Source organism: Centroberyx gerrardi, chromosome 1 (assembly GCF_048128805.1).
Source record: "Centroberyx gerrardi isolate f3 chromosome 1, fCenGer3.hap1.cur.20231027, whole genome shotgun sequence".
NCBI lineage: Eukaryota > Metazoa > Chordata > Actinopteri > Beryciformes > Berycidae > Centroberyx > Centroberyx gerrardi.
Genome location: NC_135997.1, coordinates 31,886,477 through 31,900,402, shown reverse-complemented (window position 1 = coordinate 31,900,402; position 13,926 = coordinate 31,886,477). Strand labels below are relative to the sequence as shown.

General features: G+C 42.4%; 1 protein-coding gene across 2 annotated transcripts; it reads left to right on the top strand.

The window, feature by feature from the left end:
• Positions 1-360: 360 nt before the first annotated feature.
• On the top strand, positions 361-13,926 carry txlng (taxilin gamma). Of its 2 annotated transcripts, none has more exons than XM_071910800.2 (11): positions 361-513; positions 4,643-4,751; positions 5,506-5,653; positions 6,376-6,467; positions 6,768-6,938; positions 7,287-7,481; positions 8,446-8,565; positions 8,788-8,862; positions 9,203-9,295; positions 9,409-9,504; positions 9,770-13,926. In XM_071910800.2, exons 2-11 carry the CDS (start codon positions 4,659-4,661, stop codon positions 10,175-10,177), a joined length of 1,491 nt encoding a protein of 496 aa, XP_071766901.1. In that variant the 5' UTR covers positions 361-513; positions 4,643-4,658; the 3' UTR covers positions 10,178-13,926. The 2 variants fall into 2 exon arrangements, with proteins under 2 accessions (XP_071766901.1, XP_071766900.1); XM_071910799.2 differs by having other exon boundaries at positions 6,376-6,482.

The window sequence follows — 13,926 nt, the reverse complement described above, 5'->3', positions numbered from 1 at the left end:
AATAATTGTAATTTAAGTTTTTTTGGAATGGAAATGGTCAAATTGAAGATATTGAATATCGGCACAAAATATTGGTTATCAGCAACATCAGTAGGCTACAAAAATATTGGTATTGGTATCAGCCTTCAAAAAAACCCTAATGGTCAAACCTTTGTACAGCATAGTGAAAAACACATCAAAATACAAAAAAGGAGATTTATTTTTGCATATGTTTTTGGCAAATATTATATCTCACATAGGCCTATTACTATGGCTATTCATATATGTTGTGAAAAATATATTTTGCAAAAGAAATTGTCCTTTCATTTACTACAGATTCCTCCTTACATACATTGTTTATTTTCACTTCTGTAAGCTTGTTTTATACTCGTTAAGTGTTACTAAAAGACGTTGCAACAGACGTTCGTCAGTAAGGGGTTTATTTTGAAGGTTCTTACCGGAAGTTCTGGTTGCTATCCTGACTAGCTTGATACTTGTGCGGATAGAGAAGCTACATCCAGTGAAAACACTCAGGTAACGCACTATTTCAGTAACATTTTGCTTAAATGTCATTGTATCGTGATAATTTCGCATAGGTTTAATATGGTATCTGACACGTCACCACCAGTCTAAAGCGGGTGCAGCTGTTGTGTTTACTAACATACATGTGGTATTTGGCGTAAAGTTCATTGCTAGTGTTAGCCAGCACGATTAGCCACCAACTAGCTAGCTGCTACAGGGTTAGCATTGCTAACAGCAGCAAACTAGTGTTAGCTAACGTTAGCAGTCAGGTTTACATTACACTGCTTACAATAGCTAACCAACTACACCCTTAACGATTCAATTTAACACTTGACAAAGCTGAGCAGGTCCGCTCAAACTGCAAATGTTAACGTCAGTTTAGCTCGCTGTTCGTGTAAGTTACATTAACAGCAGCCCCGACCCGCGCTGTTCTTTCCTGTATGAAGAGAACGTGACGCCAAAGTCCCTTTCAAATAATGAAAGTGAAATGTTACCTTGTTTATCGGCGAAAGTAAATAGCCGGTAGAACATTACTTAAGATCTTTTGAGAATCAAAATGAACAACATTTCAAGTCTGCATGATACACCAAGCGACACGTATCCCAATACATTTTAAACTTTTAGAATTTGTTCACTTCTTATTCCTACATTACCATTCTACATCCCACAGTCTTCCACCTAAATACACTGTGGTGAGCGGTAAGCAGTAACCAATTTTAAATGTGGACATTCTGTAGAAAATAACGGGCTGCTTGGTGGATTGGCTGAATGCCGAATTTACCAGAAGACTACAAATTCGTGAACAGGCTTTCATTATGCACTAGCAAGTATGTATCTTCGCCGATAACCTAGGTAATATTAAACTGTCAGATTTTTCTAGGGACTTCGGCGTGACGTTTCCTACCTACGAGTCAACAGCGCATACAAGGGCTAACGTTACATCAACAGATGTTTTGCTTGCTAGTTAGCTTAGCTACACAGGTAACTAACGCTATTCAGCGAACGTCAGTGTACAGCATCGGTATACTGTTATGCTAAAGTCATATATTATACTAATCTGCAACACTGGTATTACATATGTGTTGACGGTTGATATATTGATGTAGTGAAGTTAGCCTACGCCGTAACGTAGCTAGATCAACTAAGCAAGCAGCAACTTGCGAACAAGGTTAGCTAGCTTATCATTAACTTCCGCCCTGGCGGTTGTCTGTCAGTCCACGAACTTGATATTACATTGTGTGTAACTTAATTTCTAGCGATCTTTAACCTGTGGGGAGGGTTTAATGCTAGTCGGCTTTACTGCGCACTTTGTTGAACTGTTGAAATGCTAAATGCTAACAGGAGCTAATTATTTAACGTAGCTAGCGTTATATGTAGAAGTTAACATTGCAGGCCTGAGACTGCTGTCAAGATAGCCAAAGTCGTCCCTGGGTATATTTTGGGAATTCATTTGGTTACAGTTTGGTTTGGGTATCCTAGCGTATGTTTTGCTTAAAATTGGAGGCTAAATTATTTAAAGCTCCATCTCCAAAATTGAACCCTATTGGGGTATGTTGTGAGCTTGCGGTGCTGACATTTTTAGCCCCATGTGGCGTTGTCCGTTTGCTGCTGCTGCTGCTGCTGCTGTTGTTGTGAACACGTGGTGGTCTTTTCCTATGTCTGGCGTTGAATTGCGTTCAACTTCCCATCCAGGACATAGTGTTAACTAAAAAGGCGGGCCCCCAGTCGGGGGCAGCATGAGGCAAACAACCACTAATGCGGATACAAATCAATTGCATTTTCAGAAAAGCAGCAGTGTTTTTTCCCTTAAAATAGCCCATTCTCATTTAACATAATGTCATTTGGAGGACACTTATCCATAGCGCCTTGCCTTACATTCTTAGCATGGGTGGGTGGCCCCAGTAGGAATCAAACTCCTAATCTGGCATAGTCTCACCTCTGGCTCAAACAATGGAGGTCTGGAGAAATTTAAACACTGTCATCCTCTCAAGTGTTGTCATTTTGGGGCTTTGCGGATCCCTTTTTTCACCAATGATGAAAATGAATGGGATTTTTGTTTCCCATTTGCCAACCATGCTGTTCTTAAAATGGGCGAATCTACATATGACAAATGACATATGATGGAGTTATTACAGATTTTGACACATTACTGAATTACAAAAAAATACTTGCTAACAAACATTACTCATGAATGATAGAGAGGAAGGCTCTGCTTGGTCATGACTTGGTTTTAAGGGGAAATTTGTTTCCATTTTATCTGGTGCTTGTGGTTTTGTTATTGAAGAGTATGATATATAGCTGTAGAAACAAATTTCTCGCTCCACAGGATGTTGGTCAAGTTTGATGAATCAAACTTTTACCTTGGCCTGTTGGTAGACATGTCATTACATCCTTGTTGTTCAGCAGAGTCTTCAAGCTGAGCAGCTGTGAAGGCTTCACCAACTCCATGTAGCCGATGAACACACTTCTCATACCTCTCCACTAGAGTATAGACAGTTATGCAATTTGGTATAATGTCATATCTAACTAATCATGTAAGCCGTGGTTCCTTTAAACACAATCTTATGAAGTGGATGTTCATGGTGTAGGCTAATGCTCATCTATTTGGGAATCTTTGACATGAAAATGTTTCTGAACCCCTGTCCTGGAAAGCATCATTGTTTCCCCATCATAACTAGGGATGCACCGATCCGACTTTTTCAGTCCAGATACCGATACCGATAACTGGGCTTTGGGTATCGGCCGATACCGAGTACCGATTCGATACCAGTGTTTAATTAATAAACTGTAGGCTATGCCTCACTGTGTGGAAGAGACTGGGATCATTCTTTTATGTGTAAGGCAATATCAGGCTTGACTTTAACATTGCTTTCCTAACTTTGTAAAACAAAATGTAACAAATAAATACATAGATATAAATGTACTCAATTGTTATTTATTATTAAAATAATAAATAATCGTGCTCCAGCAACTTGGTAAAACATCTTCAAAATTAACAGGAATTACAATTCAAGTGTAAACCTTTTAAATGCAGCAACAAATTGGTCAGGAATTAAAATTCCAGTATAAAACAATACAACTGCATCAAATGAGAACAAAATGTAAACATTAAATCACAATTAAGTCACAAACTAGTGCAAACAAACTTGATAAATTAAATCACAATTCACACAAGTAGTATAAACAAGTAACTTGGTAAAAACAAAACATTCAAAATATGCAGAATAAGCCTAAATTACTGAAATAACTCTGGTTTAACTGGTAATCTTGCTTTATGAAACAGCCCTCAGAAAAAAAATCAAGGTATGTTAGTCTGACTATGTGTCGGCCGAATGGAGCAGCAGTACCTGACGAACACGGAAAACACTTTAAATCGTGTTGTGGCAGGAAACAACGTTGACCTACAGCCGAGTCCCCGTAAACCTTGGATTTATGAATGGAGTCTGGCTGGACGCGCCGATTGTATAATTGGTGGAAAACTACTTTACCTCGCAGGTTAAATGGCAGCCTGCTCGGCCGCGCGGTGACCCGGGAGAGTTTAAACATATAACCGAGACAAAGTATTCATGCAGGTGTGTTTTTAACTACCGAGCATCAGCACCGACCCCCGGTCAGCTCACCCCGACCCCCGGTCAGCTCAGGCGGGTCAACCGGCACGCTGCTGACGCATGACGTAGTATGCGCACGTAGACATAAACATAGAATTGAATTGAATAGATCGGCCCCATTGTCACCGATACCCGATCCAGCTATTTGAGTCAGTATCGGACCGATATCCGATATCAGTATCGGATCGGTGCATCCCTAATCATAACATTTGTTTACTAAATCCTCTTTGAGGAACAGTGCATTGGTAACTTTGACTTTACATCACTGGCCAAAAATGTACCCCAGCACACTCAGCAAGGGAAAGTCCACCCTAAATACAATCCAGATTATGTTTCTCTTATTCTTTTTGACAGCGTAGTCTACAGACAAAATTAGAATCCAGAGAAGGTCAAAATGACAGTCATCAACTGTCATTTTAATTTCTTCAGTATTTTGGAGACACACACTTGGCCATGCAGTAGTTAAAGGATTGTTTTAGCCACCAACTAGGATGTGTTTTTGACAACACCCCTATTTTACTTTGCACTTCTAGCTTGGGATCAGTACCGATGGAGGCAACTGGTGTGTGTGAGATTGACGTGGCAACCAGAAGAATAGTCGGAGGCAGTGATTCACCGCCTGAACTGGACAGCCCTAGTCAGGTAAACAACATCAACATGTTTTTTTTGTTTGTTTATTTTGATTTATTGATGTTTTTTAGTTTATCATACCATCCCATTTAATTATAATTGTCAGTGTCTGTTTTTTCAATGCCCAAATGGGCATTAAAAACACAGGGACACTAATAAGATCAAACTGTTTACTTAAAGTAACTGTTAACTTGCCTACTTTTTAGAGGTCAGAGAAGCGGGCTTGTCACTGGAGGTCATTGGTTTAAATCCCCAGACTGGCTTGAAAAATGTGACTGGGGAAAGTGAATGAGTAGCACTCTTCCCTCCCTCAACAACTACTGGTGATGTGCCCTTGAGCAAGGCACTTAACCCCCACCCGCTCCAGTGGAGCTGCTCAGTGGCCAACAGTAGAAAACTGTGGTTGCATTGGGCAGCTCCCAGTGTGGATGTGTGGAACTGTATAATGGTACAAACAGACCAAGTACAACCACCTTGCTTCTCACGTGCTCATTTGCATCATGAGGCAATGAGGTGTGCAATTACCATAAGTGTGAAGCAAGGTGTTGCTGGAAAAGAGTATGGTGCTCAGTCGACTTTCCCTGGATAATTAAAGGTTAAAAAATGGCCAGGTTACACTGTTGGAGTGAATAACGTAGCCACAAAAAAACGTGTGGGTGAACATAAGGGTAGTAGGCCTAAATTCTTCCACACAGGCAAGTTAACACTTGTTCGCACCAGTGTGCCCCAGGAAAATATCTGATATTTGGTGTGTGTGTGTGTTCAGGAGGATGTGGGGGAGTTCGGTCTGGGGTTGTGCTGCTCTGAGGAGGTGAGGGGGGAAACCCCCGGCAGGGAGGACAGTCCCAGTGACCTGGGAGAAGCAGAGCTCGACCCTGGAGGAGATGCCAAGAGCGGAGATGACAAGGCCTTCGGTAAGAACACCACAGTGCAAATGAGTTACCTTACCTTGTTGACCTTGTCGGTTGTCTAAACCTCTACCATATGCCGCATTATAATTCATATTCTGTTTATCATTGCTTTGTCCTATTATTAATTTGTTCCTACAATGATGCAATTTCACCTCAGGGATCATTAATGACTCATCTTAACTAGTCCTCAATAATTTTTTTGCTTAAACAATCAGCCAGCATCAATCTAGTAATGATTTTTTTTATTAGAAAATCATCCAATATCGATCCACTAGTGAAGTGTTTTTTGGTTAATATAAAATTTTATTGAAGTGGGCGCTGGCCCAGCATAATAATAAAGACTGGCCTAACATCATAATAAAGGCACATAATAAAGAATTACTGTTAAAGGAAGTGATGCGTTTCCTGCAGCAGTTTGACCGTAAAATAAGGCCCAGGTTGAAAATAACCGGAATTATCCTTTAAGAACAGCAAATGTAAAAGCTTTCATGAACTGGATAATAGGTTGAATCACTATTGTATGTTATCAATCAGCGATGTCACAACGTTTTTCTGGTGATACGGGTGATAGAAAAGGCTCACATTGCAATGCAGTCACCAATCTTCTACTTCAATGTAAATGTCTGCCAGTGCCATTTTGTCAAGGTTTTTTGATTGGTTGATTTAAAAAAAAAAAAAAAAAAAAGATCCGAAAGGTAACTCATTTTGTTATGGTCTTGTCCCAGGGAAAGAGGTTCTTCTGCTGATGCAGGCCTTGAACTCCCTAGCCACTCCTGAGGAGAAACTGGCTGCCTTGTGCAAGAAGTATGCGGACCTGGTAAGCTCTGGGACGGTCAGTCAGTCTTCGAATATTTCCATTTTAACAGTTAGACTTGGATGCTAGGGCCAGAGTCACAGACAAAATGACTTAAAACTCAACTTGTCCCAAAATTGCTTAAGTCTAAAGCAATTTTGGGACAATTGAGGAAGTCATTTGTGTATCATTTCAAGTATTGGAATCAGTATCAAAAACGTAGCAATAACCAGTTTTAGTCATAATGTCATCTTTTTAATTTTGTGTGTGTGTATACTGCACATATGTATACTGTGTGTGTGTGTGTGTGTGTTGCATTTCCAGTTGGAGGAGAGCCGCTGCATGCAGAAGCGTCTGAAAGCGCTGCAGAAGAAGCAGTCTCAGATCGTGAAGGAGAAGATCCACCTGCAGGGCGAGCACAGCAAGGCCATCCTGGCTCGCAGCAAGTTAGAGAGCCTCTGTAGGGAGCTGCAGAGACACAACAAGACACTGAAGGTGCGGTATGCTGCAACACACAGAAACTAGATATTTCAATGTGATTTTCACATCAATGTTGTGTCATAAAATTTGATCTTTATTGTCAGATCTCATAAATTACATTGAAATAAGTGGAACCATGAACATAGTGACATCTCAACCATCTGTTACCGGTTTATTCCTGACCATCCAGATTGGTACAACATGAGTATCTTCTCCTCATTCACCATATTCACCCAGCATACTCCCACCCAGAGTAAATTAAATGGTCGCCGGTGTGAATGGCACAAATTCCACCCCCCCTCCTATCCCTCTCCTAAATTGCCTTGCTCACCTCCCCTCCCTTCCCCTCCGGTCTCCCGGCAGGAGGAGAACGCCCAGCGCTCCAGGGAGTACGAGGAGCAGCGTAAGGAGGCCATGCTGCATTTCCAGATGACCCTGAGCGACATCGAAGTGCAGATGGAGCAGCACAGCTCCCACAACACCAAGCTGAGGCAGGAGAACATGGAGCTGGCCGAGAAGCTCAAGAAGCTCATTGAACAGTACGAGCTCCGCGAGGAGGTAAGAGGCCCCGGCACTGGTCTATTAGTAGTTTTTCACAAACTCTTTTATTGAAGCTCTGTTTTTGCATAAAACCAACATTATCTGTTTCCTACTCAGTTGTAGTATTACACTCAGAGAGATCACTCAGAACAGCTTTGTATTTGCTGGCATTAACGTTGCTCTCTTGGGTTTTCTGGACCCAAACCATGCCAAGAATGTTCACTTCACACCATAACAGAGCTGCCAAAATCCTTCACTGTGAAAATCAAGCACTCAGACCTGTAGACTGCTTTTGGTGTGTATGAGACATGTACTTGTCTGCTTGTTGAGAACATGGTGAAGGATCACTCATCTGACCATATCACTTTTTCCACTGCTCTGTAGACCTAAAACACCAAAAAATGGCTGTTGGTGCTGTACCTTAATTTTCTGGGCCCATTCTGTTGGTGTATTTTTCTTATTCCCATGGCTAACTGGCCAAACGTTGACAACGTGATGTCACAGCGATATATGTCCAGTGCAGCTACAATGGAGTTTAATAGCAGAAAAATTTCCAGCTTTCTAAAACATCAATGGTGAACGTCAGGTTTTGGTGTCAGTCCCTCAGAATCAAAGAGTAATGGCTTCTTTCTAGACTCACCATTTTGCACCAACGTTCAACAATCATACAGGGAGAAATGCAACGTAGAAGAGGAGAGAGACCAATTTCTCCACTGACAGTAGCCTCAATAGACCAGAATGCAATGCAGCCACCAGACATGTTATGTCTTGGGGAAATGATACATCTCACTGCTGCATTCCAGCATTCAAAATTACACTGATTGGCCCAAGGGGAACTACAATTGCAGCTTAAAACAAGGTTGAAGTGTTTTTTACTAACTGGCCCAGACGGGAACAACGTCATCATTCGTGGGGGACGACATGTTTATTGTTGCCTTGTTCCCTCCTTATCATCTTTGTCCTGTCTGTGTCCCTCCTGCAGCACATAGACAAGGTGTTCAAGCACAAGGAGTTGCAGCAGCAGCTGATGGACGCCAAGCTGCAGAGAATCGCCGAGATGATGAGGGAGGTGGAGGAGAAACAGCAGAGAGAAAGAGACTTTGTGAGTTCATGTTCTCTGTGTCTTTCCATACATGTGATCTGGTTATGATGTTGTCCACACAGAGGTGAAAAGAGGTGCAGTTGTTGTAATTGCCGACTGTGATGGTAGTGATTTTAACTGAAGTATACACAACCTGTACAGATTATGTGTAAATGTGGTACAGTTAGCTACATTGTTGCATAGTATGAGAGGTGTATAACCGACTGTGTTGTGGTGGTTCAGCTGCTGAAGGACGCCACCGAGTCCAGGCACAAGTGTGAACTGATGAAGGACCAGGAAACGCAGCTCAAGCAACAGGTATCTGCCTGGACACACACACACACACACACACACACACACACACACACACTTCCTTGGTTGTTTAGGGAATTAATGAAAGTCCCCTTCACAGACACTTATGCATTGTTACACACAAGCAGATTTGCACTTAGGTCTACCAAAGAAATTGAAGAGTCTCATTGTCAGCTTATTTTAAATCTAACAGTTTGAACTGGAACCACAAAAATGCTAAAGGAGGCAAAGATTAAGCTGCTCTTAAAAGTAGACTTGTACACATCAAGTTGAAATATCAGAATGAGAGACAGCCTGTGGTTGTCCAGTGTTCCTTTATGTCTGACTGTATGTTCATATCTCTCAGCTCTCTCTGTACATGGACAAGTTTGAGGAGTTCCAGAGCACTCTGGCTAAAAGCAACGAGGTCTTCACCACCTTCAGACAAGAGATGGAGAAGGTGAGGGACAAACGGGCTCATCCAACTGTCAACGAACGGCTTGTTGTTGGCTATTTTTTATCCGGGTGCATCTCAGTGGTTTCCCTGCTGACTGTGTTCTCATGTTCCTCCAGATGACCAAGAAGATCAAGAAGCTGGAGAAAGAGACGACCCAGTGGAGGACCAAGTGGGAGAGCAACAACCAGGCTCTGCTGCAGATGGCTGAGGAGGTGACTGTCTTCTTCCATCTTCAAAAAATAACTAAATGATTGTGCAAAAATGTAAATGAATATGGCTGCATTATCTTTGGAAAATGTGTCGGTGCTGCTCTTGTCTCGAGTAACTCTGTAGGTTGCTTTTCCTTCCTCAGTAAAGGGAATGCAGTTCTGCTCTGTTTCATTTCCCATAGTAGTAATCATGTTATGAAACCAGTCTTTTCTTGCGTTTTTCTTGTTATGCTACATAACACTGTGTTACATGTTTGTTGTGTTTTAGAAAACTCTGCGTGACGGCCATTTCAAGGCCCTGCAGGGGAAGCTGGAGCTGCTGGAGAGGCTGTGCCGAGCCCTGCAGAAGGAGAGGAACGACCTCAACAACCGGCTCAGCCTCCTCCAGGAGCAGGGAGAGGAGGAGGGGAGCACGGAGCCTCCCGAAGCCCAGCACCAGGAGCCCTCAGCCGGGGAGGACGACGAGGTGGAGGAGGAGGAGGAAGAGGAGGAGGAGGAGGGCTCGGTGCAGGGCGAGAGGCTGGAGACGGAGGGGGAGGGCATCCACCAGGCCTCCAGGCCGCCTGAACTGGAGCCGGAGTCCACGGCTGCTACTGATAAACCTACTACTGCTACGCCCCCGACCAGCCACCCTCCAGCAGCAGCAACACCACCACCCACGCCCCCGCAGGACTGAAGGAGCTGAGCCACTGAGCCATCATATGGCCTCTTTGTGTAGGGGAGAAGGGTATAATAGGATTGGGTCCATAAACCTCCAGCCTAGTTCCACAACTAGACAGAAAAACAAAACATCTTCAATGGAGATAGGGTTTTTTTTTTTCTTTTCTTTTCTTTTTTTTTTTAAGTCTAGGACTTGCCTATCCGGGTTTCATCAAGGGAACCCGGACCAATATCTCTTTGTGTGATAGTTTAAGAAGAGTAAAACGATTGTATCGATGATTCTATTCTAGTACTTTGCCCACGTTTACATTCGTTGTAATAATTGGCTTTGTGGCGAGCACTTCGTACTCCCTGTTTTCTACCATAACTGTATTTTCATAGGAAATTTCCATGCCGTCAAATTGAAGCTGTGTTTCGAGTCTCGACTCCAATTGGCCTTTTGTTTTCCCTCTTTACACGTCTCTCCCTGCAGCTTCTTATGTCTCATTGAAAAATCTAGTTTGATTAAAGTTGAAAAGTGGGTATATCAGATGCGTATTGTTGGAGATCGCTCTTTATTAATGTAGCCTCGTATTCAGAATCGTATATGAAAAGCTGTGGGAAGAAACGGTATGTAGCATGATAAAAGAATTGCACAGTGTTTTCCATGTCTCAGAGTTGGGTTGTTTTACGTCTGGATTGGCCACAGGGTACAGTGTTTTTTTTCTACTGCCTCAGTTGCATCGTCTTGTTTTTTTCCCCTCCTCATCTGTTCATTTAAGTTTGACCAAACTCTTTGCTTAACTTAGACTATTACCTGGCCAACTCTTTACCGGCTGTATTAACAGGTTCAAACATGATCTTTTCTCAATTGAATGGCAGTGGTTGCCTAATAAATCAAAGCTCTACCAGTTCCCCCAAGAACAAAGAGCTTCAGAGCTGCATTTTCCTCCAGTCTGCCTGTTAAACACTGAAGTCTAAAAAGGGCTAAAAGTTCAACCGTCATCTGTAGCTATGAGGAGTATTAGACTGAACCGTGGTGTCTGCTGGATGCTGCTGCAGAGCTTGGCCATTTTTCCTTTTTGTTTGGGGTTGGGGAGATGAATGATTTAGTAGAAGTCTTCTCCTAAATCCTCTACTAAACTCATTTTTTTAAATTCCTCCTCAACCACTGGATCTGATTTGGAGCCTCCAATAGAGATGAGGTTGACGGTACACCATGTTGATTCCTGGGATGTTGGGGACTAGGTTGAGTTTTCTCTGAAGCTCAGTCAGTCCCTAACTTTTGTTTGACCCAATCTCCCAATCATGTGTCCCTCCTAGTAAGTAGTTTGTTTCGGGAAGCCAAATTGCACCATTTAGAGAAATCCACCGTCGTTGAAATGTGGAAAATTTGAAATGTAAAATGAATGGCACAGTTCAAGACATGTTTGTGTTCTCCTTGTTGTCCACACTGGATAGGACTAGAATGATCTGGAGAGAGGGGAGCCCAGAGGGTTTCCTCAAGTGCATTTCCCCAGGAAGCAAGCAATGCAAGATTTAGATTTGGTCTTCTATCCCTTTTTCTAGTTGGCTGGTTTAAGCCTGTGCATCTCAGCAGTCTTTCATGCCGAAATTTGATTTCCACATGGTCAGCTCAACAGTGTGAATAGATGAGAGCAAGGAAAGAGTTAGAAAATGTTGAGATTGGGCCTTCATCCAGTGTCAACAAAGTGTTTTATGTCTAAAGTAAAATATGTTTAAAGAAAGATGACAAACTTTTAAGTTGCATCTGATAAAGGGGCCTTGGCGTCTTTGATACTTTATACTAGAAGAAAACTGAATGTGATTTACTTTTCTGATGCATTTGAATAAAAAGATGTTGTCATTCCAGCAGTGATACCTATGAATAGGACCTACACGTATTGTATGTAAAAGAACTGTCAATTTGAAAGCCTGTATGGCGTCCTGATCTGGTGAATGTAGAATGTATTGTCACCAGGGTTAAATCAGTTATTGACCTTGTCTTGGACCAATGGGATTGTTCCAAATGTAGAACCCCAAATGGATAGAAATAGCATGCACACAACTGCGTTGTCTTTTGTTGCGCAATGAGTAAAATCCCCTGGAATTGTTAGTCCCTACTAAAAACATACATTCCTGCACACACAGATCACCTCAGCAAACCAAAGGCAAAGGCTCAAAGCAGTCTAAAGACTCCAGTGACCCAGGTCTGCATGGCACCAACCTCTTGAGTTTTCCCTATCCGAACCATTCCATTGGCTTTCTTGTACAACAACTAAAGCCTACCTGCTGTGCTTTGCTAGCTAAAGTGTGTGGCACTGTTTTTAGGTCTTCTCCCCCCACCGCTCCGCTCCATTCCCCCAGCAGTGACTCTCCACGCCGTGTCGGTCGATACAGGGTTTCACACTATCTGTGACGCAGGTACAGCTATGCAACATGCTCGCTACGGCCTGACAGAGCCCTCCGCCCCTAGCTTGTAAGATCTCCCATTTACTTTTTTCAAAGTGTGCACTTATTAGAAGACTGACCCCAGTTCAGCAGCTATGGGGTACTTGGCTCTCCTTTTACGTGGTTGTCCATCCATATCATGGGAGGGCAAGGAAAGTTCATGTAGATTTGGTAAAGGATTAGATCATGGCAGACTCCTGTAGCTGTGTTCAACGTGTTTTGTCGTTTATTCCAGCTCACCAGCTTCACACCTACTGGACTATTCTTATTTCCGTTTCCTTTGTTGAGAGTCATTTCCATTAGTTCCGTAAGTGGATTTCCTTTCCAAGGTTTTGCCTCTTTGGTGTATTGTAACGTAATTGGGAATGATGTTGGCTGACTTGGGATTTTGTTTTTGTTTTTTTTGAAGCCCAACTCTGTCTTGGTTTTAGGGAACATATCAACGCTGCTTGGCTAGGGGCGGTACTGAAAAATAACCTGTTTTTCCCCTCACGATGATGGCTAACCACCAGTAGAGAAGCCTGTTGTAACATCCTGAGCTTATTGGCCTAACGCTGCCTGCACTTCCTCTTGGATAATTCATTTGTCTGACTGGTTAATGTAAAAAGACCAAGGAAGTGGCATGCAGTCAGCTATTGGATTTAGATGCTTGGATCTTGGGACTTTTTTTTTTTTTGGTTGTCTTTTAACAGATGAAAGATTTGGAAGGAGGTAAACTGATGCTGAATTTGTCTTGGAGCAAGTTTGTCCTGCTGGGTTATTATGTAGGACTGTCAAATTTGATATTTTACATTATGGGAAAAGGTACAAGACGTTGGTTTGATCTAAAATAGTCTTGATGTGTAACGTCTCCTGGCCAACGCTTTGGACTTTCTCATAGATTTGTTGCTTTCTACATTTTCCCTGAAACGCGCATTTGTCGTCTACCCTGCGTGGGTTTATAAAACATAAAATTGATGTGCAAGCGTATCCTCAACACCATTTTTTTTTTTTTACCTGCACTGGGTCAAATGGGTGTGTACACTCTTGTTTTGTGGAAAGGATAGACAGTGGAGTACATTTGGGAGATTGATCCCCCAAGTGGAGGGAAGACTTTTCAAGAGTTTTTGGCATCTAGTTCCTCTTTCTTTGGCGTTGCCCCAGATTGACTCTCAGGTAATGTCAGAATCTACCTCTGCAGGTGAGACTAACTGTGAAAGAGGAGGCACGAGTCACCACGGCTTCAGAAAGCTTTATTTTTATTAAAAACGATGAGCCCACACCCCCCCTCTTTGATTGTACAATGTTCTTATAGTCCTGTCTTGCTTTTCAATAAACATTTTGTAGAATTTGCAA

What these genes read in the sequence shown, in the direction of transcription:
- txlng (XM_071910799.2), top strand. Translation starts at nt 4,659, where the DNA reads ATGGAGGCAACTGGTGTGTGTGAGATTGACGTGGCAACCAGAAGAATA. An exon ending in AACTGGACAGCCCTAGTCAG is followed by an intron (nt 4,752 to 5,505) that starts GTAAACAACATC and finishes GTGTGTGTTCAG; the next exon opens with GAGGATGTGGGGGAGTTCGG. An exon ending in AGTACGAGCTCCGCGAGGAG is followed by an intron (nt 7,482 to 8,445) that starts GTAAGAGGCCCC and finishes TCCCTCCTGCAG; the next exon opens with CACATAGACAAGGTGTTCAA.